The sequence below is a fragment of the Mytilus californianus genome, unplaced genomic scaffold (assembly GCF_021869535.1).
Source record: "Mytilus californianus isolate M0D057914Y unplaced genomic scaffold, xbMytCali1.0.p SCAF_11, whole genome shotgun sequence".
Lineage (NCBI taxonomy): Eukaryota > Metazoa > Mollusca > Bivalvia > Mytilida > Mytilidae > Mytilus > Mytilus californianus.
In genome coordinates, this window is record NW_026262593.1 from 52,107,927 (window position 1) to 52,133,461 (window position 25,535).

The following is a 25,535-nucleotide window of genomic DNA, read 5'->3' on the forward strand; positions in this document are numbered from 1 at the left end:
TTCCACATTCGATGCGGCGCGGGCTGGGTGGTAGGGTATCTCGCATGAACACCCCTCTGAAACTTGGGATTCCTAGGGCTGTGACGGCTCTCTCCAATTCCTTATTTGACAGGGGCTTGTGGGGGAGGAGGATGCCGTGCATGTGTATGTTGCTCATTTATCTAGGTATGGGCATTCGCACCCGTCAGAGACTGCCAAGTGCAGAAGAGGAGAGATGGGCATCTGCACCCGTCAGAGCCTTCCATGTGCAGAAGAGGAGAGATGGGCATCTGCACCCTTCAGAGCCTGCCATGTGCACAAGAGGAGAGATGGGCATCCGCACCCGTCAGAGCCTACCAAGTGCAGAAGAGGAGAGATAGGCATCCGCACCCGGCAGAGCCTGCCAAGTACAGAAGAGGAGAGATGGGCATCCGCACCCGTCAGAGCCTGCCAAGTGCAGAAGAGGAGAGATGGGCATCCGCACCCGTCAGAGCCTGCCAAGTGCAGAAGAGGAGAGATGGACATCCGCACCCGTCAGAGCCTGCTAATTGCAGAGGGGTGGTGGGAGAGAGGGTCCCATCTCAGTCGCGGGCGTCAGCGATTCGATAGTGTCCGTGGGCGAGGGTGCTAATGCCGTCTGGTAGGATGTGGCGCTTGGTATCCTTGGCAGAGAGGGCGACCTTGTTGATCTCCTGGGTGTAGATCTGGTGGAGGTGGCTGCGGATAATATTCATAGACTTGTAGACCTCCTGCTGCGTGTCGAGGCATCTCTTGTAGTCGTCGAAGGTGATGTTGCGCTTGATGGTGGTCTTCGCGACTCCTTTGGCTCTCTTGGTGGCGGCGCCGTCATCCATCTTGTAGGCGTAGAGCTTCGGTCGGAGTCCCACGAAGTCGGTCATGCTCTTGCCGCCGCACTCGTCCTTGAACATGCCGATGATCTTCTTATTTGCGCCGACCGGAATTCCGGAGGGGTGGTCGGCCAGATAGTTCGACGTGTCGAATTTCTCCTGGATGTGGGGAGCGATATCCTTGTAGAAATCCTCGGTTCGGATCTCGTAGGCCAAGCTGTCGGTGTCGGTAAAGAGCAGCCGGGCGTCGTCGCCATACATCTTTCGCACGAATCCGTAGTGGAAGTCATACAGGATCTTCGAAATATCCAGGATGCATGCTCCCAGGTAGACGGGATTATCGAACTTGAGCTTCGTCTTCTTCATATGGACGGCTGCCAGGTTCTCGGTGAAGACGACCCGACGATCGAAGTTGGGCTTGGCCACGAGCTTCAGCGCCTGCTTCTCGTTGGTGACCAGCCGGACATCGACCCTCTTGCGGATATTTTCCATGGTCTTGCCGAAGACCGAATTATTCATGAGCTTAAAGAAATCTTTCTCGGCGTCGGACTTTGCCACGGCTCTGAGCTCGGTGTTTTTGTCGATGTACGGCTTGAGCCATGGGGATTGCCTAAATCCAATGATGCGATGGACTTTGGCGAGTTTCATCCCCCTTCCCATATACATTTTGAGGTTTCGATAGTGGAGGATGTACTTTGTGCGCTTACCAGCTTACGCACCTCGTCGATCTCCACATTCTCCGGCGCGAGAAGATAGTCGTCATGATCGTCGTGGAGATCTTGGGGGTATTCCAGGTCGCATTCCACCATGGCGCCATATTCGTGGTCGTCCGGATAGCTCAAGATGTCCTCGATTTCTTACGGCTCCATCCATTCGAATTCCCCCCGTGGGAAGGGGTTGCGCCATGGCCCACCCGTAGAGATTGTTGGCGTCCAAGTAGGTCAGATATTTGGTCGGCTGCGACGCATCGTAGTCGGTCATGTAGGGTTTGTTGGCCTTGTCATATCGATGGGAGATCATGGCCACACCCCCCTAGTCCCACCCTCGAACATCATCAGCATGTCCGGATCTGAGAGAAGCTCCAGTCGGACCCCAGTGAATTTCAGCGCCGCGTCGTAGGATAGCCCCGGGGCTGTGAAGTAGTGTGCGGGATCGAGCTCGTAGTTCAACATGCACGTATCCCTGAAATCCTCGAAGACATCCTCCAGTATTGCTACGTCGCTCTCCAGGTAGAGATTGTGATAGTCCTGCATCGTCCGACAGCTGAATTTCTCGAAGACCTGCTGCGCGTGCTCGTACTCCTCATCGCTGATGTGCGTGCCATAGAGTCTGCTGTAAAATTCCTCCTTGGGCGGTAGCTGCTATTCCTCCAGCTTGGCGGACCCATCCATATAATCGTAGGGATATACCCCCTTCCTTAGCATCATTTCGGAGCGGTCGCTAAAGCACTTCTGCGTCGCGTTGAATTTGTCCTTGGTAAGATTCCCTGCCAAGGCTTCGAGAGAGCTGAGCATGAATCGCATGGAGTCGATGAACCTCATCTCAAGGTCTCCCACCTTCTTGGAGAAGCTGATGTACTTCTCGTCGGTGTTGGGGATGTAGGTGATCTTCCCTTCCCCGAATCCTAATTCCTTCACGAAAAGGTGGGCGTCGTACCCACTCAGGTTGTGGAAGACGATGGGCACGTATTTGGGGAGATGGAAGTCAAGATTGAACTGGTTGTGTGCGGCGCCGCGATACCTACCCGTGAGGTGATCGTGATCCCGTACCTTATCCTCACCCAATGCGCCACCGCAAATGTGGCAGAGTGTGCTCGCCGCGAAGCTCTCCTTATCTCCGTTCGTCATAGTCATGGGTTTGTTGTCCCGATAGATTTTGTCGATCTCCCAAACTTCCTTTTCCATGCACTCCATAAATTTCTTGGCCGCATCCTCCCCACGGTAGACGACCGATTCCTTGTAGATGGTGAATGGAACCCTCATATGACGCTTGTGATGTTGGAAACTGATGAGGGATCCTTCTTCCGGCATCTCGATTCTGACCGCATCCTTTTTGCCGCAGTACTCCATATGATCGTCCAGGATATCCTGCCTGGAAAAGTGGCACAGGCATCTGCGGCAGAAGAGCTCGTGCCCGTGCTCCGTCACTTGCGAGCTCAAGAGTAGTGACAAGCTTTTGATCCAGCAGTAATGCTGCTTGCTATCGCTGGTTAAGAAAAGGAGATCTACGTGCTGCGCGCCGGTGTTCTTGGATATCCTTAGGGGATATATCTGGAGGTCCTCTTCCCCATCCTCACCTTTCTTCAGACCGTCGTAGCCAAAGACGTTGATGTTGAGGTCTGCATTCCGCCTCTCGAATTTATCGATCGCTTTGAGGGACACAGGAAAGTCGATATCGTCACATTTTAGCTTGTCCCCCCACTGCTTGAACTGGCTTTCGCGGTGTGTCGACTTCTGATCGACTTCCCTGTGATGTAGGGCTGAGAGAATGGCCCAGCGAAAGCACTCCTGATCTTGGTTTTGGACGTTGATGACGGCCTTCTTCTGATCGAGTGGCTTTGGGAGTGGTATGTAGGAGCTGCTCCTAAGTGGCTTGAATTCGTTCATGTGGATCTCTAGCTGCTCGATGTGGGCGAAAGTCCATCCACTACCCTCGCGCATATACCTTGACATGCATGCTTTCCTTGATCTTCCATACCATGACCGCAATCTCGAAGTCGAGGTCTGCTGATTCGGTGATGACTGTCTGGGCTGATCTGAAGTAATGGATAACGTAGGTGTTCCCTCCAGTCGCGAGATTCGTTTTGACCAGCTCCACTTTCAGCACTAGCTGTACCTTCAAGCCCTTCTTTCGGGTGAGGGCATCTTCGATCGTCCTGGAGATGGTGCTGCGACTTACCTGGAAAAACGTTTCCAAATCATGCAGCTGGAGCGGGTCGATTCTGACTGTGCGAAAGACTCCTTTCAATGCATGGCGTCGGTCGACTACCTTGATCTCGTCTTCCACTGGGGCATTTTCAATATCCTTCTTCACCAGGTCGGTTAGGGCAGCTCTTCCTAGTCGGGAATATTTGGTGATTCCGCGTCTTTTGGCGATGGCCTTCAGCTCCTTCTTTGTGAAGACCTCTTCGCGGGCAAATTTCCGGTTGGTTTTCTCCTCGATTAGTTTGACCAACTTCTCCTTCAACATCCTGCTGACCCCCCTCAGACCCTCATCCTTAGCTATTCGGCGATGTTCCTTGATGGTCTCCTTGACCTTAATCTTACCTCAAATGGGGATGTTCTCGTCACCATCGTCCTGTTGAAAGCAAAGCCCATCCATTCCCGGCTTACTCTTGCAAAATTGCCCCTTCTTCCTCTTCAAGGGAACACCGCAGGTTAAGGGTACTTCACCCTGAGCATGCTCAAAGGGCTGATACACCTCTTCCATACCACAGGTTTGGCACATGCGGGTCCTATCATCCACAGGTACCATCATGTGGTTGCTGTAGTGCTGCTGAGGGGTTGGGGTTGGGGCTGGAACTGGGGTTGGGGCGCTATCCTCCAAATCTTCCTCATTCTCCAAGGAGAAATCTGCGTACTGATCCATGATATTCTTACCCGATGCCATCCTTTTATTTATTTTAATTTGGGGCACCCTTCCCTCTAAGGTGTCTTCCTGTCCCATCCTAGGACTCCTCAGATTCTCCATCTTCTGTATGAATGCCATGCTTGTATTTACTTTATACTCAACTGGGAGGCGGTCCGTTTGCATTCCGGAGCTGGGGTTGGGGGCCCCTATGCAGAATTTTCCCTTGAAATGGGGGAGTGCGGCAGAATCGGCCTTTTCACACTACTATCAATTTTTCTTGGTAGAGGGGTCTAAATCATATATATCAATCATAAATATTATTAACGGTAAAAACAAAGATAGCATGAAATGAAATTGAAAAGATTATTAGTCCCTCTTCTCGGTTCTAAAAACCGTTTTAAAAAGGACAAAGTGATTTCTAATATATCCTGATACTGCAAAGTTATGGTAATATGTTTTCAGAACAGAAATTTATTTTCAAATTTAAAAGGGTTAAATTTCCTCAACATAGTTATATGTTTTTTGTGACTTATTAAAAATAAATAATATTGTTCTTCGCTAAATAACAGTTACAAACTAAAAAAAGTATATTTTAATTCCAAAATTGTCTTCTTTCTTATTCACATTTTCTTAAAAAAAAAAGCCCGTTTGTTGCTCTCGAAAAAACACGGACAATATAAAACACTGAATTGTGAGTGAACTACACGGAAACTGTGCTCAAAACATGTACAGCATTCAGAATTAGATGAACCGTCACGCATACAACTATTATATTCGCAAAATAGCAGTAAATCGATCTGATCGCATGTAATTTCACTCGAAAAAACCTGATCTACACCCGAAAAACGTGGACCGATTCACTCGAAAAAACACGATCTCAGCCGGACACTATACCAATCGTGATGTATGTTACAATGAACTTGAAAATCGACCACGAGCAAACACAAGTTAAATTTAAAAGTCATTCACAGATGTTTTACTCACACCTAATAAAAAGTTTGCACTTTAAAGTTAAGCAATACTACAGTCAATTCAAATGCATAAGGAGAAATATATTTAAAGTATAATGGATAAACTAACATTAACTTATCTTATTTATGATCAAGTCCTCTCCTTGTAATGTAATGTGAAAACATTGACGTGAAATGAAAATTGAGCGGGAACACATGTTTATTATATTTGACCAAAGTCCACGAGGCTATTCAAATCAAAGTCTTTAGTATGTTTAAATTAAAGGTTATGTTACGATTTAAATGACATACCGTAAATAATGGACTGTACATTTAAAATTCAATAAAAACAAAATCAATGTATTAACAAGGCAATGGATCAATTTAATTATTAGATCATTAAATTCTAATAATATCAGACAACGTAAAAAAGAAGGCTGTTGTATGATTGCCAATGAGATAACTATATATCCACAAGAGACCAAAGGATGAGGGATTAAACAACTATATGCCACCGTACGACCTTCAACAATAAGCAGAACCCATACCGTATAGTAAGTTATAGACCCAAGCATGACAAAATGTGAAACGATTTCAAACGAGAAAACCATGCAACGGTCTGATTTATGCTTAGAATAATACTAGTAAACGAAAATCAAATACGGAAGCCATATTTGGTTTTCATCCGTTTTTAGTCAAGTTAAAATTGTAAAAACACAAAGTAATGAAATAACTGAATATGTTATATAGTTTTCGATTTTTCAATCATCGTTTATCTAGCAAACTGTACAACAGCAGAGATAGTTTTTATTTTGATCCAAATAGGAAAATTAGGGCACAAATATGACGCAAGTTTTCACATGTTAAAGAATCCTAATTTCTTGAATTCCCAACGATTTTCGTTTAATTTGTGTGTGTGTGTTTGTTTGCATTACATCTTAGACCATCAACTACCTAACTGCAAGCGATGCAAAATATAGAAAAGAAAACAGAAAACTTTGGCCTTACGTATAAAAAACCCCAAGAGATTTGATATATTTGTGTTGTTAAATTATGCAAAAACGTTTATACTGCAACTGTGCTTTTTGAGCACTTTTGCTTAGTTTTGATATGTCTTACACTATACGTTTTATAGTTAATATAGTTTTTGAGTGCACAATTGAAGAAGAACATTTTACATTAAATATTTGTTTTAGTTGTATTCTGAAATACATAGTTGAAAAAAAACAAATAAAAATAAAAACGAGATAAAGTCGGTTTTTAAATAGCCCTTGTATATACTTTCAAATGAAACGATTCAATATTTAGCACGTTCTCCATAAGGATGTAGTTAGGTGAAATTAAAAAAATCTAGAATTTAAAATTGATACTACAAGTCAAATTGGTTAAGGAACAAAATAAGCTAAAAGTATTGATAGGTTATAGAACTCCTTTTTGAGATATTTGATTTTTAAAAAATAGCAGGGAAAAGGTTGACTCGGACTTTTATCTTATATTTAGCATTGGCATTATTTGGGTCTCAAATCGTAAGAAAAACATCTAGAATCTGCTTAAATTTTGTAAATGACCTTTTTATGAGCTGTTGAAGTCGTCTATGAAAAGAAAAGTAGGTGATATGGGACGAAATATTTTACCCTGTATCTCAAAAAAAAAACCCTAAGGAGTCCGAACAGTTGACAAAAAATCATAAATTTGACCTGAGTACATCCTTAAGGACGCTTTTACTTAAAAGTTTGCAAGAAAATGTTTAGGAAAAAAGTAATAATGAAAACAAATTGAAATTAAAACAGAACTACCATATTATGTTATAATGTTCTCCTTAATATAGAAAATGAGCAAACACCATTTGATATTCTACGAATGCTGATTTTTTTCACTTTTATACATCTTTTGTCTCCTGCATTTTGTGTAACAATATTCTCATTTTCATTTTGATTAACAAAATGTTCTTTTCTTTCTTTTTACACGAAAAAAATATGTTATCTTTCGTCTCACCAAAATATTTTCTTGTGTTTCAATATTCCCTGATTTCTTTAAATTTCTGCATAAAATTTTGAACATAATTTAGAATTGGTTTTTGGTTACTTAATGTCCAGTGGCAAAAATTTCATGCATGTTCATGACGAGCTCATAGTCGTAAAGATTTTTTGTCCGAACATAAAGTGCATAGCCCCTCGCTCCCATTTATAAAAAAAAAATATATGTGCAAAGCTTTCATTAAGTATTCACGGTGTGATGCCTTGTAAACCGCCATTAATTATAGTTAAAACTTAGATCAGTTTCAAAATTGAAGAAAATGGGAAAATAATTATTATGCATAGGGTAATATAAAGCATTTTCAATTGTCAAGTTTCAATATTTTGTATATAATAGTTATTATAGATAGCGTACGCTACATGAAGATCAAGGGGAGGGGGGAAGGGGGGTTGGTTGGTTGGTTGGTTGGTTTGTAGAATAGAGAATAATGGACCAATACAACAGAAAAAATAGGCCAATAAAATGAACAAAAGAGAACAATAGGTCAAATAAAGAATAGAGAATAATAGGGTGTTAAAATAAAAAAGAATAGAGAATAACGGGTTGTTAAAATATACAGAATAGAGAATAATGGACAAAATGTATAAAGAATAGAGAAAAATGACCTAAAAATAACTAAAAAATGAAATTTAATTTTTTTTGGGTTAAATAAATTAGAAAAGTAATAAAGATATTTATGTTTACCTTTAAAATCATACATACGTCTATGTCACATGTACATGCAGTATATGAAATTTTAGACTTTCTACATGGGGTTTTGGATGTCATGAATTATCACGTGGTCTTTGCTTCTTTGTGTATTTGATATTTTTAACTTTGTCAAAATACATTACTTAATTTATAAAAAAAAAGTATTAAAAAAGTAAGAAAAACTGGTGTGATTACAAATCATGAAGGCTTTTACTCATCAATGATGAATGGATCGAGATCAGTACAACTTGATGTCAATGTATGATCTAAAAGTGCTAACAGAACTTGACGAAAAGTACAGAAGAACAAACAGCTTACTACGAACCCATTTAACTTTATCAAGTAACATTTATCGCATTGAAATATAATGAAACTTCTCTAATTCAATATGCATTTATATCAGATTTTACCAGTTTAATAATATTTCATAAATCACAAGATGATTCAATTTGCCGCGTGTAATATCCCGCCATATCCATTCGGAAAATTACAATCGGCATTTCCGTTATATCATTTGATAAACAAATTCTACCACTTTGCCCCGATTAACAAATTTCAAAATTTTAAAACGCTTGGTAAATCTCACATTTTAAAATTTAACGGGATCGAGTGGAAAAAATACTGTATTCAACGGGATGGCCTGATGGAATCTATAAATACATATTCCCATTATGTTTGGATTATTTCATTATAGATATCAAGACTCTCGTCTCAACTCAGTTCCTCTATGGGTAAGTAGCGGATTCTCCCGGGGATTGCTGATTGGGTATAAAGGATTGACTGAAAGGCAGACGAATATGTTGCAAGGTGGTTAAACTATAGTTATTGAGATTTCAACCCCCCTTTTTGGATAAAACAATGGAATAACAAAACGTCAGTATAAAAACACATACACAAGGTTAATTTTATCATCGAACTTCCAAGCAGCACTAAAGTTATCACTCTTGAATTCAAATACACTATTAATACATATTTGCAAGAAAGTTTACAGTAACTTATTTCCACTCAGATTAACCAAATAGTTATCGAGATATTGGAGGGTTGAGATCTCACAAAACATTTTAACCCCGCCGCATTTTTGCGCCTGTCCCAACTCAGGAACCTCAGGCCTTTGTAAGTCTTGTATGCTTCTTTAAAATTTTGGTTCATTTATATGTTTCCGAGTTTAGTGTGACGTCCATTTTCTCTGAACTAGTATACATTTTTGTTAAGGGGCCAGCTAAAGCCCGCCTCCGGGTGCGAGATTTTCTCGCTGTGTTGAAGACCCATTGGTGGCTTTTAGCTGTTTTCTGCTCTTTGGTCGGGTTGTTGTCTCTTTGACACATTCCCCGTTTCCATTCTCTATTTAAAATAATTGATATACTTCGGGAAAACCTCTCTAAAAAACAAGCTTCTGTCTGGCAAAAAAAGTTTTATTAACGATTTGAAATTAGTTTTAAGTTAGCTTCCAGTAACTGCTTGTCTTTTTTAGATAGGTGCTATGAGTTTTGGCCTTTTTGCCTTTTTTGTTATGTGTTTTTTTTTTTGTCATTCTTCATTCTGATCTGATGAGACAAGTCTTTCCAACTGATTTTCACAGTTTGTTCTTATGTTTTGTTGTTTCACCACTTTCCCAAGTTAGGGGAATGTTGAGCGCTTACAAACATGTTGAACCCTGCCACATCCTATGTTTGCCTGACCAAAGTCAGGAGACAGTAGTTCAGGGATTGTTGTTATTTCTGTATGTCATATAAAAAGACGATGTGGTATGATTGCCAATGAGACAACTCTCCACAAGAGACCAAATGACACAGAAATTAACAACTATAGGTCACCGTACGGCCTTCAACAATGAGCAAAGCCCATGTTTAGTTAGGAAGTGAAATTAGATAGTTATTTAAACCGCTTCGGTATTTTCGTGGTAGCGTGTTCGCCTCAAGCGCGGGAGGTCTTGGCTTCGTTCTCCAGCTGGGTCAAACCAAAGACGTGAAAATTGTATTTGCTGCTTATCTGCTAAGAATGCGGAATTTCGAAGAAGAGCAAAGAGTGGCCAGAATGGTACGTTCGAGTAGGGTCACTTGTCTTCCTGCGAATTTGAACAAGCACGTTAAAGTGTTAGAAAAAGTGTTAACAAGTTAGAGTGTACAAAGCAGGGTTTATATTTCATATCACAAAATCATGCTCTCGTTCAGATTATGCATTTAATTTGCAAGTGGATGTTAAACAGTCCTCCATCCATTCATAGATTAGTATACAGAACAACAACAAAAAACGCATTACTATGTTACTTTTTTATGTATTATAATTAAGTATAAGGGTATATAATGTTACGCTATGATTAAATGGGTCAGAACTTTTTAAATTCTGTCATTTCCTTTGACGATGACAATGACGATGACAACGACGACGACGACGACAACGACGACGACGATGATGATGATGATGAGTGCCAACGAAACTACTCTCCTTCCAAGTCACAATGTATAAAAAGTTAACAGTTATAGGTGACAATTTCTATGTCATTTGGTCTCTTGTGGAGAGTTGTCTCATTTGCAATTATACCACATCTTCTTATTTTTATATTAACTCTGCATTTCCAACCTTAACAAATCGTGAAAATATGCTCTTTCTCGACTTTTGGTTTTCAAATTTCGTTCGGGTGTGGAAATATAAAGAATAGAGAATAATGGACAAAATAGATTATCCAGACTTTCATATATCAGCTCAGTAGTCTGACATGATTTTATAACACACTTTTCAAAAAGATTCGCCGTTGTTTGATTTTATAGAGAAACTAAGATCAGGCTATTCTTTTCACTTTCATTTTTGGTCAAACACATTGGTAACTCATGACTAGTTCCAGTCCTTTAAATATTTTGGGTTTAAGCGTTCCTGTTGATAATGATTCAAGAAAAGCACTTCGGACGAACAAAATTTATAATGTGCTATTTTGGTTAATTTGTATAAATGATATACTTTACAGTTTCAATAATTTTACATATATCAATCCATTCGAAATGTTATTCAACGCAACACATTATTGTTGCAGAACAAAACAATCTTGATAAATATTTGTCTCGTTTTACATGTGTTTTGTAAAATTTACTTTGAAATACAAGCTTTTATCGAAATGAACGAATATGCGTCTTAACGGATATTGAAATGGCCTTTTATTTCATTCTTATCGAATAAACACTCAAAATTCGTAAAAACCTTTTAAAAATCGCAGTTTTGAACCATCTTAAGGCATAACATGTGGCCACGTGTTCAGACACGCGACATTATATTGTTAGAACCCTAAATCAACACGCATAAAGCAGTAAAATTGTGAATTGTAATAAAGATGGAACGAATTTTCGAAAATAATTTTTTGTGTGAGATAAATTCAGTGAAATTGGTCCCAACTCTATGGTTTAACAAATCAAACATCGTATAAACAACATAAACAAAATCAAGATTGGCACGTGTGTGATGTACTGTTTTTGATTTTACTGTGGTAAAAAGGGGAAACAAAAGCGTATATTACATTTGCGTCTCTTTTAAATCCCCCATAGGTACTTAATCGCCAGTGCAAGAAATAAAAATCGTCTTACCAGACAATAATCCATTTTTTTCCATACAAACATATATTTATGAGGGTCTGGAAGGGGTCCTTCATTTCTTCATTCTTGAACTTTTATACCATTTTTCTCTATTGTTTATCTATGTTGGCCCTTATTCTCTTTTCTTTATATTTCTACACCATATTTTTCTCTATTCTTTATTTGTTTGCCCTTATTTTCTCTCTTCTTTATATCTTTAATCCATTTTCTGTCTATTTTTACCATTGTTCTCTATTCCCTGAACCACATCCAGACCCTCATATATAATAGCAGTTGTTAACCGAATTTGACAATACGGTTGTGAAAGGAAAACGACAACAGATATATACGAGGAAAGTTGTTGCAAACTCGAAGCAGTTGTCGAAAATGAAAATAAGTGGTATGATTGATCGATTGTTCGTTGCTTAACTTCCAGTTGCAAATATTTCATGCCTGTCCAGGACAAGAACAAATTAACAATAAATTCAATAATTAGGTCCTGTAATATAAGCACTCTCTCATTACGAGGCATCGGATTTAACTGCCTCATTCTGACCGCGTACTTGTACATCCCGAACAGCTAAGCGGTAGCCATACCTTAGCAAGGTTTACTGACGGTCGGAAGAGGACCTAAGTGACAATATTTCCATTCCCCGGTCACCCTTCGGGATGGAAAAAAATGGTATGATTGCAAATGAGACAACTATCTACCAAAAGACCTAACGACAGGGGTGAGACAACTATCCACCAAAAAAGACCAAATGACAAGGTTGTAGTCATCTGCAGTCATCGTTCGTACGTCCTTTACAATGAGCAAAACACATACCCAATGGTAAGCAACAACAGAACAAAGATAGCTTTTCGATGGACACCTGCAGAGGGGAAAAGAAAGAGAGGGAGACCAAAAGAAACATGACGAAGCACAATAGAGAATGAACTGAGAATCATGGGAATGACATGGGGAGAGGCAGAAAGAAAGACACAAAACAGGCAACAATGGAGGGCGTTGGTAGTGGCCTCATGTGCAAGTATGCACGAAGAGGATTAAGTAAGTAAGCAACAAAAGGTGCCGAACAACCAAATGTAAAACAATGCAACACAGAAAAGCTAATTACATGAAATGAAACTGTTATGACAGATGTATACCAACGGCAACCATTTGGACTTCATGCTCCTGGGTTGGGACAGGCATATTGAGAACGTGACAACGTTAAACAAGTTTAAGAGCGCTTAATCCTCCCGTAACCTGGGTCAGTGGTTTAAACCATAACGTTAGAAAGGGTTTATGGAAAAGAGAATAATGGGCAAAAAATGCAGAATAAAGGGCCAAAAATATAAATAATTGAGAAAAATAGGCCCAAAAAATTAAGAAAGAGAATAATAGGGTGCAAAAATAAAAACAATAGAGAATAATGGTCTAAGAAATAAAGAACAAAGAAATGATGGATCCCCTACCCCCCCCACCCCCCCCCCCCCCCCACCCCCCCACCCCCCACCCCCACCCAAAAAACAAAACCAACAACAAAAACAAAACAAAACAAAAACAAAACAAAACAAAACAAAACAAAAACAACAACACGACCTTCACTCATCACTAGAACAACTAACAAAAACACAAATGGTACGGCCCAAAACAACTCGCAACGGTTAATGAAAGCTAGTTTTAAGCCCAATTTCGGTTAATGAATAGATCATGTTTTTCCGGTCTAAAGTATCAATTAGATCACCCTTCTTTATTATTATTATTATTTACAGTGTTTATATAGCGCCTATCTAAGTAAACATTTACTCTAAGCGCTTTACAATGCATAAAAAAACAACGATACAAGTACATTATATATATATATATAAACAAAATTAAAAAAGAAAATCTATGTGTCAATGTTGCAATAGAATCAAAATAGAAACCGTAAAAAATACAACTCAATATAGGAAAATTAAAAATTATTCATCAAAAATAATTATAAAATATAAATTTTGAAAAAAAAATATTTAAAGAAAATCAACAGAAGAGCTTCAATTTAGAAATTGGACTAATAGCTTTATGTCTAAAAATAAAAAGAGTAAAGGAAATAAAAATGCAATAAAATATAAGTAAGTATGAGAAATGTCTAAAAATAAAAAGAGTAAAGGAAATAAAAATGAAATAAAAAGTAAGTATGATACATTAAAATATATACTGAGATCGAATAAAAGACTAATACCGTCCGATTATTAATTATGTGGAAAAGCCTGTCTGAATAAATAAGTTTTAATGTTTTTCTTTGAAAGCATTCACAGATTCCGTGTTTAGCAGTTCTTTCGGCAAGTCATTCCATAAAACGGCGGCCGCTCTATCAAACCGTCTCTCTCCGTATGTTTTTGTTCTAACTGTTGGTTTGACTAGAAGCATGTTATTTTCTGACCGAAGAGTTATTGTTGGCTTGTAAATGTTAACTAGTTCTTGAAGGTACCCGGGTGCTTCCTGTTTCAGAGCTTTAAACACATGTAGTATATAAGACAATGATTTTATGAAGAAAAAGTTTGTAAAGAAAAACGAAGACAACTGGAAACTCACAATTAGCAAACAACACGGAAATAAAAGAAAAACGAAAACAACCGAAAACGCCTTATTCTGACACCGTAGAAAACTCACGATGAGCAAACAACACGGAAATAATTGTAAAACGAAAACAACCGAAAACTCACAATGAATAATTGAAAAACGAAGACAACCGAAAACTCACGATGAGAAAACAACACGAGTAATTGAAAAACGAAGACAACCGAAAACTCACGATGAGCAAACAACACAGGAATAATTATGCTACGGTATGACCGAAAGATGAATATTAACAAGATATCTGTATATATCTGAACAGGAGAATGGCCCAGAGGGTTTTAAGATGTAACTATGTAGACATCTAAATTTCCTAAACTTCAAGAAAGAAATGTTAATCTATCCCCCCCCCCTTTTAGAAGTAAATCATCCAAATTTCCTTATCTTCAAGAAAGAATTGTTAATCTATTTTTTTTCTTTTTGTGAAGTAAATACGTGGAAACCCGATATAACCAATATGACAAATGCCTAAGTTTTGGAAATCCAAAACATAAATCTTACAGTCCTAAAAAAAAATTGTCTCATGTCAATGTTGCGCATGTAACCTTAGGGGATGACCATTTGATATTCTGGGGGGGGGGGGGGGGGGCAGGAGGATTTTGAAAATAAATAACTCAGCCTTGATAATAACAAAAATGAATGGTTTGTTCTGTGGTAGTTTGAAAATAAATAACCTGACCTACAATGTATTGAAAATAAATAACTCGGCAGGTCTTTTAAGCCATTTTATAAATGCTATTCAAAAGTATGAAATGGCACCAGACTCCTACAAAATTCGTCTTTTTTCATATTTTTTTCGGGAAAAACTTTCCAAATCTTTTATAATGCAATGTATAAATATTAATGTACTTGAAAAGTCTGAGAATGGGTTTCATTTAACTAGAGGTATATTAACTCAGGAACATTTACCTCACTTTCATAAGTCATAGGGCTGTAACTAAATTGAGGCAAATGCCTCAGGTAGGAAATTTCAAAAACAAAAGCTTGTCATCATATCAAATTGTTTTTACTTCGAATGCCTTGCAAGAAGCAAGTTCTGTTCACCCTCTGGCATACAGCCCCTGTTTTTCGTGATCCATGTTTCACATTTAATTTTAGTTTTCAGTGTTATTTGTCTATAATGTTTGCCGTTTCGTGTTTTATCTGTTCCAGGGTTTGTCTTTTGTTCATTGATTGCCCTTCTTTATTCTCTTAGTGTTGCATTCCATTTGTAATTTAGTAATTTTTTTAAACTTGAGTTTGATTTTATTTAAGGACTTTTTATCTAATTTTACAAACTACATGAATTTCAAATTGTATCTCAGTTAGGAACTACATCAAGTTGTAATTGAAATGTGTTATAAAAACTTACCTGACATAGTTATATCAATGATAATCAACCCCTCTTAACTTAATTTGAGAACAAAAACACATAATTGACAGGTATATAAAAAAGTTTTTCTGCAAGCCAAAACACTAAAAAAAGAAAAAAAAGCAGCCACATACTTAAGTTTCTGAATTACACTTGTTGCTTTATCCTACATATTTGTCTTTTGATGTTGTCCCTAAAAACTAAAAGTTTTACACTGAATCTATATATTTTGCTTTGAGACCAACATATTGTCTTCTTGTGGCCTTCAGCGGCTCCAAAAACCTTCGCCAAATTTTTTGGCCTCGCTCCGCTCGGCAAATATGTTTGACATTACTTTAAAAAGAGGCTTAGTTACAGCCCCATTTTAATACCTTGTACGTATGCAATACCTGCAGTTTGGAATTCAGAAGATTCACTTCCACAGGATGATGATTAATTCTGATTAAATGGTACATAATGATTTGACTATACACTTATTATCTATTTAGGAATAAAAAAAAAATTTTAAATTGTGTGTTTTCAAATATTATAAATATAATTGTGAAAATAAATAATCAGTCCCTTGTTTTAATGAAAATGAAAAACCATGCTTCATCAGTGCAGAAAATAGATAATCTCTTCTTCTAGTTCACCAAAATAAATAACTGATCCAAAACAAATCCTCCTGGCCCCCATCAGAATATCAAATGGTCGTCCCCTTAGTGATCCTTAGTGTAAAAGAGGAAATAGCCAATTTCCCCTAAATTTGACCCACTCACATGGTAAATATCAGAAAGATATAAAAACTAACTGAAAAACTGTTATCAAAAAGTTATTTTTATTAATTTACTTGTTTAATTATTAAAATTGTTTCTTTAAGTTCAAAATATATACGGAGCGCTACATTTTGCTGTTGGAAACAATTGTTATGAAATATCGCATTTTATATGTAATTGTAAAATCTTGCACTGTAGGACAACTTTAACAAGAATCATGAGGGTCGCTCAAATCAGCTTAAAGGTCAAATCATTTATGAAGTTAAACAAAAATTTTTAAAAATCCTATCAATGCCTGGGGCTGATCGATCTTAGTGTTTCAAATAATTATAACATTTTATGAACATTAAATTTACAGAAAAATACCGTTCTAATGATATTTCTTCGAGGGTGGACTATTTTGGCTGGTGATACCCGCGACAAAATTAAATCTATCAAAATTTCAGTTTTTCATGAAATAATCACATTCATATTTCTAAATTACTTCAAAGTTCACAAGTGAAATTATTATACTAAGGATTTGACACACGTTTTCAAAAGTGGCCTTGTTGTGAAATGAATCTAGTGGAACAATTTCTTTATAAAATGTACACCAAGAATGTGTCATTTAAGGACATTTCGGCTTGAATTAAAATTTCAAAAACCTTTTTAAATGACACCTTTTCAATAAATAGTGTAGAATACATCAATATTATCGAAAAATAAAGATATCATAAAAAAAAAATCAGAATATTTGGCGGGAAAAAAATCAGAATATTTGGCGGGAAAAAAATCCTCACGATTTTTAATGGGAGAGAAATGAAAATAAATCTGTGTTTAAATAATTTTTAGAAATGGTTGTTTCAAAATATTTACAAGTATAATGCATTTGAGACGCAAGTTTTAAATGCAAAACTATTTGGGGATTTTTTTTTATGCAGAGCGTAGGTATAACGCCGTTTAAACGTGACAACCGAATTTCTAAAAGTACCGAAGTGCTGTATACTCGTCTGGGGTTACAATCAATAGGTGATTGTTTAAATAAACAAAAGTGCTTGTAAACGTGTTAAAATAAAAAGAACAAGTATGATCTATATATGGTATTTTTAAAGCCCTTACATACATTTAAAAAAAAGTTTGTACATATATCTAGCGATTACATAATATGCAATGGCCTATACAGACAGCCATAGAGTATAATCATTTACAGATACATAAGTTTACTGAAGTACAACATACTTTTCCTGTACGCTCACACAAGCATAAACTAATCAATGCTATACAACATAGACAATTGGTCTTAATTAAGACTTAATTGATTTAAAAATACAAAAAAGGGTTTATTGTTCGAACACCAATGCATTTTCTTGATTAATTAACACCACAACTTCAAAACTTTTTTCCGGCAGTCAATCGATTGTTTAATGATTAATTGCAAAGTGCAAATGATATGCATTTTTCTATTAGTACATGCTTTAGGGAATGGTATAAATACTGCCCCATTTTCCGATGAGTATTACCACAGAAGACCCACAGTACCTTCGAGATGAAGACTGCAATTGTAGTTTTGTATATCCTAGCATTCACAGGTAGGTTCTAGATTTATTCGAATATTGAGTTTTGATTAAGCATATAGAGGGAAAATATTACAAGTCTATTTGCCAATTTCTAATTCGATTCTGTTATTAGACTCTTTAAACACAAGTAGTTTCCCATTTGTCAATTGTAGGCTGGTTCTGAACCGGACGAAAAGGAAATCTACTCATGCAAAGTAGTTTTTGATGAAAAATAACTATTTTGATATCAAAATTTTTGAGCTTAGAAGTGATAAAATCTAACTAAAAGATTTAAAAAAAAAAGGGATTTAGAACTTCTCTTTATTAGAAATAAAAAAAAAAACAATGTAAAAAAATAAACCCCTTACATGAACTCACCATAGAGCATATGTTTACGGTTTATAACACGTTAATGCTAACACAATTCGCTTTTCATACGCCTAATTATTCGGTAAGTCGGATGTTGGTTATTGGTGAGGCTCGTTTTGTCAGTTGCCAATATTTTTAGTAATTCCTGTTTTTGCACATTTTGAAAAATTACGCATTTTCTGTAATAACTTAGATTTTAGTAATAACACGACAAAGGTACGATTATTGTTATGCTATATAATCCTCTATCTAATATATATATAGTCCACTTATTCCAATCCGGATAAATTATGATATTACACAACATTTTTCACAAGGTTACAAACCAGTTGAAGTTATCTGGGGCCCTGTTTAAACGATGTATTGTGCACAAAACTTTTTAGAGACCCTCGTCATCGTAAACACTTCAAACAAAGCATTTTTATGACTTTAATTTTGTCAAAAAAATTGGATCATAAACTTCAAAATGTTCACTTTCTGAATTTTTTCCTCGCTGATCTCATTACCGACAACCTTTGTTTTTTCTGGTCACTTAACCCAAACAGGAAGTTGTGTAAGTAACTATTTTTTCTGGATTGGACCTAGGATGTTCGCTCCTCTCGTTTTTGAATTTTTGTCAGATATTCGGAAACCTCTGGTTTTATTCATGTAGTGCCATTAAAATTTTGCCCACTAACCCTCACTTTTCTTTCCATAATTTAATTACATATAGTTTATTCTCTCAATTGTAGGCCAGCTTGTATACTAAAGTTTTAATAAGACGCACACCACCTGTTCTGGGTCCTCAATCCTATCCACGTTAAAATTTTCACTTCAAAACATTTTATGGAAGCGGGATCAATATACCTGTATTCATACATCAGACCGTACTTCACTGGTTACCGGAATTTTGGATACACCAAACCAGGCACTTTATATCTGAGAAACAGGCTATATATACCATCAATTTTAGAATTCATTCAGACATTTTTGTATTATTCAAAATTATCAGTAAATTATGTGTTCTACAAGGACGATCAGTCTTTCACCTTTCATTTGATACCTTAATTACTAAAATATATGCTACAAAGTTTAAGATTTACCCTTAAGCTTAGGAACTATTTTGTTTTAAATATGTACTACTTTCCAATATGTTCTTTTCTGAATGAACCCGATTAGGTGGTATTACATCTTACAAAGTCTATCCAAATTATTTTTGCAAAGAATCCGCTCAAGCCGGTGCTAGGGGCCGTCTTAAATTTGCAGTGAGGTGAGAGTTTTTTTGCTCCGTGTTGAAGGCCTCACTGTGACTTTGAGATGAAGAACAGCAATAAAAGCGCTGTTCCTTTGCTTTTGTTTGTTTTTTTGCTGTGCATGAACTGTTTTTGTGGCATGGATGGATACCCCATATCCTTTGTTTTTCTATTAGAATGTCATCCTAGAAAATCTAATAAAGTTCTTGTTATTTTTTCATTGTTTTTTGAAAGAAAAATGGTGCCAATGTTAAATTTATGAAAAGTCTAGAGAGAAATAATTCCCGCCAAATTTTCAATAGCTTGTGTCTCGAAAACAAGCACACGGACCTTCATTTTATATGCTTTTTTAGTTACTTTACTTATATACTATCAATTAATAACAGTCTTTCAAGGAGCTTGTTATTTTGAAACAGAGTAGCGAACATCCTTAATGGCGATAATGTGTTTTACAATCTTTCATGTTTTCTTGCTAATGAAAATTTACGTCCCTCTTAAGCTGGAAATAATTACAGGGTCAATTCCATATTTGCAGAAGTACTTACTGCATATATTTCCTTTTTTATATAGCAGTTGTGGCTGACAAAAAATCTAACTGCAAATGTAAAGTAAAATGTGACCCAGGCGAAAAGAAAATAGATAAATGTTCTGGTGGTAAAATTTTGTGCTGCTGCACTGGTAGCTCCAAGTCTGGTTATGAAAAAAGAACTAGTCCTGCAAGTTCAGGCAGTGGTGGATCAAGCTCTGGAGGTGTATCAGGTTGGAATCAATATGGGCTTGTTTCGACCGGTGGAATGTCCAGAGGTGGAAGTGGTGCAGGTGGAATGTCCGGAGGTGGGAGAGGTGCAGCTGGAATGTCAAGAGGCCATGGTAGTGGAGATAGCTACGGTTCTACAAGTTATGGAGGTGGAAGTTCCGGAGGCTATGGTGTTAGTGCTGGAGGTGGAACGACTGGAGGTGCTAGTGGTTCCGGTTCTGGAGGTGGAAGGACTGGAGGTGGAAGTGGTGCAGCTGGAATGTCAAGAGGTGGAAGTGGTGGAGTCGAAGAAAAAATTATTTACATAAACATTGGAACTTCCGGAGGCGGCTATGGAGGTGGAGATAGCTACGGTTCTGCCAGTTATGGAGGTGCCGGTGCTGGGGGCGGTGGAGCTGGGGGTGGAATGTCTGGAGGTGCTGGAGGTGGAAGTTCAGGAAGTGGAATGTCTGGTGGTGGAAGTTCGGGAAGTGGAAGTGCTGGAAAAGGATATGGTCACGGTTCTACAAGTTATGGAGGTGGAGATAGCTATGGTTCTACACCTTATGGAGGTGCCGGTGCTGGAAGTGGTGGTAATGGTGGTGGAGGTTCTGGAGGTGGGGGTTCTGGAGGTGGAAGTTCGGGAAGTGGAAGTGGTGGCAAGGGATATGGTTCCGGTTCTACAAGTTATGGTGGTGGAGAAAGCTATGGTTCTACATCTTATGGAGGTGCCGGTGCTGGAAGTGGTGGTACTGGTGGTGGAGGTTCTAGAGGTGGAGGTTCGGGAGGTGGAAGTTCGGGAGGTGGAAGTTCGGGAAGTGGAAGTGCTGGAAAAGGATATGGTCACGGTTCTACAAGTTATGGTGGTGGAGATAGCTATGGTTCTACACCTTATGGAGGTGCCGGTGCTGGAAGTGGGGGTACTGGTGGTGGAGGTTCTGGATCTGGAATGAATGGAGGTGGAAGTTCGGGAAGTGGAAGTGCTGGAAAAGGATATGGCTACGGTTCCACAAGTTATGGAGGTGGAGAAAGCTATGGTTCTACACCTTATGGAGGTGCCGGTGCTGGGGGCGGTGGTACTGGTGGTGGAGGTTCTGGAGGTGGGGGTTCTGGAGGTGGAAGTTCGGGAAGTGGAAGTGGTGGCAAAGGATATGGTTCCGGTTCCACAAGTTATGGTGGTGGAGATAGCTATGGTTCTACATCTTATGGAGGTGCCGGTGCTGGAGGTGGTGGTACTGGTGGTGGAGGTTCTAGAGGTGGAGGTTCGGGAGGAGGAAGTTCGGGAAGTGGAAGTGCTGGCAAGGGATATGGTTCCGGTTCTACTAGTTATGGTGGTGGAGATAGCTATGGTTCTACATCTTATGGAGGTGCCGGTGCAGGAAGTGGTAGTACTGGTGGTGGAAGTTCTAGAGGTGGAGGTTCGGGAGGTGGAAGTTCGGGAAGTGGAAGTGCTGGCAAGGGATATGGTTCCGGTTCTACAAGTTATGGTGGTGAAGATAGCTATGGTTCTACATCTTATGGAGGTGCTGGTGCTGGAAGTGGCGGTACTGGTGGTGGAGGTTCTGGATCTGGAATGACTGGAGGTGGAAGTTCTGGAAGTGGAAGTGCTGGCAAAGGATATGGTTACGGTTCTACTAGTTATGGAGGTGGAAAATCTGGAGGTGGAATGTCTGGAGGTGGAATGTCTGGTGGTGGAGGTTCTGGAGGTGGAATGTCTGGAGGTGGAAGTTCTAGAGGTGGAGGTTCGGGAGGTGGAAGTTCGGGAAGTGGAAGTGCTGGCAAGGGATATGGTTCCGGTTCTACAAGTTACGGTGGTGGAGATAGCTATGGTTCTACATCTTATGGAGGTGCTGGTGCTGGAAGTGGCGGTACTGGTGGTGGAAGTTCTGGATCTGGAATGACTGGAGGTGGAAGTTCTGGAAGTGGAAGTGCTGGCAAAGGACTTGGTTACGGTTCTACAAGTTATGGAGGTGGAAAATCTGGAGGTGGAATGTCTGGTGGTGGAGGTTCTGGAGGTGGAATGTCTGGAGGTGGAAGTTCTAGAGGTGGAGGTTCGGGAGGTGGAAGTTCGGGAAGTGGAAGTGCTGGCAAGGGATATGGTTCCGGTTCTACAAGTTATGGTGGTGGAGATAGCTATGGTTCTACATCTTATGGAGGTGCTGGTGCTGGAAGTGGCGGTACTGGTGGTGGAGGTTCTGGATCTGGAATGACTGGAGGTGGAAGTTCTGGAAGTGGAAGTGCTGGCAAAGGATATGGTTACGGTTCTACAAGTTATGGAGGTGGAAAATCTGGAGGTGGAATGTCTGGAGGTGGAATGTCTGGTGGTGGAGGTTCTGGAGGTGGGGGTTCTGGAGGTGGAAGTTCGGGAAGTGGAAGTGGTGGCAAAGGATATGGTTCCGGTTCCACAAGTTATGGTGGTGGAGATAGCTATGGTTCTACATCTTATGGAGGTGCCGGTGCTGGAGGTGGTGGTACTGGTGGTGGAGGTTCTAGAGGTGGAGGTTCGGGAGGAGGAAGTTCGGGAAGTGGAAGTGCTGGCAAGGGATATGGTTCCGGTTCTACTAGTTATGGTGGTGGAGATAGCTATGGTTCTACATCTTATGGAGGTGCCGGTGCAGGAAGTGGTAGTACTGGTGGTGGAAGTTCTAGAGGTGGAGGTTCGGGAGGTGGAAGTTCGGGAAGTGGAAGTGCTGGCAAGGGATATGGTTCCGGTTCTACAAGTTATGGTGGTGAAGATAGCTATGGTTCTACATCTTATGGAGGTGCTGGTGCTGGAAGTGGCGGTACTGGTGGTGGAGGTTCTGGATCTGGAATGACTGGAGGTGGAAGTTCTGGAAGTGGAAGTGCTGGCAAAGGATATGGTTACGGTTCTACTAGTTATGGAGGTGGAAAATCTGGAGGTGGAATGTCTGGAGGTGGAATGTCTGGTGGTGGAGGTTCTGGAGGTGGAATGTCTGGAGGTGGAAGTTCTAGAGGTGGAGGTTCGGGAGGTGGAAGTTCGGGAAGTGGAAGTGCTGGCAAGGGATATGGTTCCGGTTCTACAAGTTACGGTGGTGGAGATAGCTATGGTTCTACATCTTATGGAGGTGCTGGTGCTGGAAGTGGCGGTACTGGTGGTGGAAGTTCTGGATCTGGAATGACTGGAGGTGGAAGTTCTGGAAGTGGAAGTGCTGGCAAAGGACTTGGTTACGGTTCTACAAGTTATGGAGGTGGAAAATCTGGAGGTGGAATGTCTGGTGGTGGAGGTTCTGGAGGTGGAATGTCTGGAGGTGGAAGTTCTAGAGGTGGAGGTTCGGGAGGTGGAAGTTCGGGAAGTGGAAGTGCTGGCAAGGGATATGGTTCCGGTTCTACAAGTTATGGTGGTGGAGATAGCTATGGTTCTACATCTTATGGAGGTGCTGGTGCTAGAAGTGGCGGTACTGGTGGTGGAGGTTCTGGATCTGGAATGACTGGAGGTGGAAGTTCTGGAAGTGGAAGTGCTGGCAAAGGATATGGTTACGGTTCTACAAGTTATGGAGGTGGAAAATCTGGAGGTGGAATGTCTGGAGGTGGAATGTCTGGTGGTGGAGGTTCTGGAGGTGGAATGTCTGGAGGTGGAAGTTCTGGAGGAGGAAGTACAGGAGGTGGAAGGGCTAGAATTACATTTATAGTGGATACCAGTGGGGGACGTGGGGGGTCAGGTAATGGTGGTCAGGGTGACTGCACATGCAGGATAACATGTCAGCCAGGAGAAATGAAAAAATCCACGTGCAATTATTATAAGAAACCAGTACTTTGCTGCAAGAAAAAATCGAAGAAAGGATATGGATACTGAAGTTGAATACTGTATATGAAGAACATAGAATAAATTTTTATCTTATCTAATCGATCTTGATTTTCTATCGAAAGGCGTTTGTCGTATTACTGTATACTTGTCCTTTATGTAGATCTTTCTTTCAAATATGAATATACAATCATGTACCTTGTCGGAAAATATAAATTTATTTGAACGAGCTTCAGAAACAAGAAGAAAAGTCAGGCTGTGAAATGTTAAGACTGGTTCCCTGTCATATATCTTTTTGGCTCGGGTGATTCAGATATCAGTATGTTGCAAGGATGAGAACCAGCCTATAACAAGTTGTCAAGATTCGTTGCAAGTTTGCCGTTTCAGAATTTGAAGGACTATCGGTTATATCATTGTTCGTGGAGTTTTTGTCTCGTTTACGTCTAAAAAAAACTTTCTTTATTCATATTCATCCATATACTGTGGATTCGTTTATTTTCGTGAGTACCAATTTTCGTGAATTAAGGAACAATTGTATTTTCGTGGATATTTGATCTCGTGGTTTTCCAAAAGTCTGCATACAAGGCTACAGAAAATTTGTTCTTCTTGAACATTTTGATTCGAGGTTCGTCTGAACACACGAAATCAACGAAAATTGGTATCCCAAGAATAATAACGAATCTACAGTAGTATTTAAGTGTCCGTCCGACCGTAAATGAAAGTCGTGTATATAGTTTGTACTTATGAGCCATGTATTGTCAGTGCACACGTACCATTGTGATATTGAACATTATTGATATTTGCATAAATTTTTGAGATTTAAACAAATTTTATATTAGTGATTAAAGAAATTTAGTCAAGACATTCGTTTTACGTAGTTAAGTAAAATAGGAAATGAAATCCCTTTCTTGGTTAAATGCGTCAAAAATTCATAGTAGGAATTTAAAAGTACAAGTTCTGCCACTAAAGATTGTATTAAATGGATTAAATTGATAATGACATCATCTTCACAAGAATCCATTAACACAAAAAGCATGTTAAAACAATTATAGATTCAACATAAATATGAATACCACCATAACAACCCGTTGATTATGATATTTATCTAATCAAATCATAAATTTTAAGCATTTGAAATGACGGAGATATTGCTGCGCTTTTTGAATTAGAATATCAAGATATGGGTACATATGTTATGCGGGAAAGAGGGGGGGGGGGGGGGCAGGACAGACTAAGGCAGTTGCCTCCCCTCTCCCGCTGAAAGTTAAAGTTGTCGCTCTGCGGTTTACATATCTGTGTTCACTATTTTAACTACGACAATTTAGTGGACTGTCGTTCGCGTTCATTCGAGGCCTCCTGGTGAATAAAACAAAGATGTCTATATATGTTTATTTCGAATCCAACCATTTGAGTAATGTTTGCTACCTTGGGGTTTCCTATTTTAAACCCTAAGAACACGTGCTGGTTGGACATGTTTTATTCACCAATCAAAATGCTTTTTAGAATAATAAATTTTATAAGAACAGTTTCTATTGGTTAAATCTCTTTTAGCAAATTCACA

The 25,535-nt window shown here is 39.1% G+C and overlaps 2 protein-coding genes across 51 annotated transcripts in view; one reads left to right on the top strand and one right to left on the bottom strand.

The window, feature by feature from the left end:
• LOC127720303 (GMP synthase [glutamine-hydrolyzing]-like) overlaps window positions 1–25,535 on the bottom strand; it is a 280,820-nt gene that overhangs the window by 49,230 nt on the left and 206,055 nt on the right. The gene's annotated exons all lie outside the window — the stretch shown is intronic.
• LOC127720297 (loricrin-like) lies at window positions 17,849–24,075 on the top strand. Of its 50 annotated transcripts, none has more exons than XM_052226816.1 (9): window positions 17,849–17,907; window positions 20,046–20,990; window positions 21,303–21,467; window positions 21,624–22,196; window positions 22,227–22,565; window positions 22,878–23,033; window positions 23,202–23,435; window positions 23,466–23,729; window positions 23,790–24,075. In XM_052226816.1, the coding sequence occupies exons 1-9, from the start codon at window positions 17,865–17,867 to the stop codon at window positions 24,023–24,025; spliced, it is 2,955 nt and encodes a 984-aa protein (XP_052082776.1). In that variant the 5' UTR covers window positions 17,849–17,864; the 3' UTR covers window positions 24,026–24,075. The 50 variants fall into 50 exon arrangements, with proteins under 50 accessions (XP_052082776.1, XP_052082788.1, XP_052082781.1 ...); XM_052226828.1 differs by having other exon boundaries at window positions 23,466–23,510; window positions 23,667–24,075; XM_052226821.1 differs by adding an exon at window positions 22,566–22,661 and having other exon boundaries at window positions 22,227–22,427; window positions 22,974–23,033; window positions 23,466–24,075.

Excerpts from the sequence above, each read along its gene's own strand:
- LOC127720297 (XM_052226812.1), top strand. The coding sequence starts at position 17,865 with ATGAAGACTGCAATTGTAGTTTTGTATATCCTAGCATTCACAG. Across the intron at positions 17,908-20,045 it reads GTATATCCTAGCATTCACAG|CAGTTGTGGCTGACAAAAAA; the intron begins GTAGGTTCTAGA and ends TTTTTTATATAG. Across the intron at positions 20,991-21,302 it reads TGGAGGTTCTAGAGGTGGAG|GTTCTGGAGGTGGGGGTTCT; the intron begins GTTCGGGAGGTG and ends CTGGTGGTGGAG.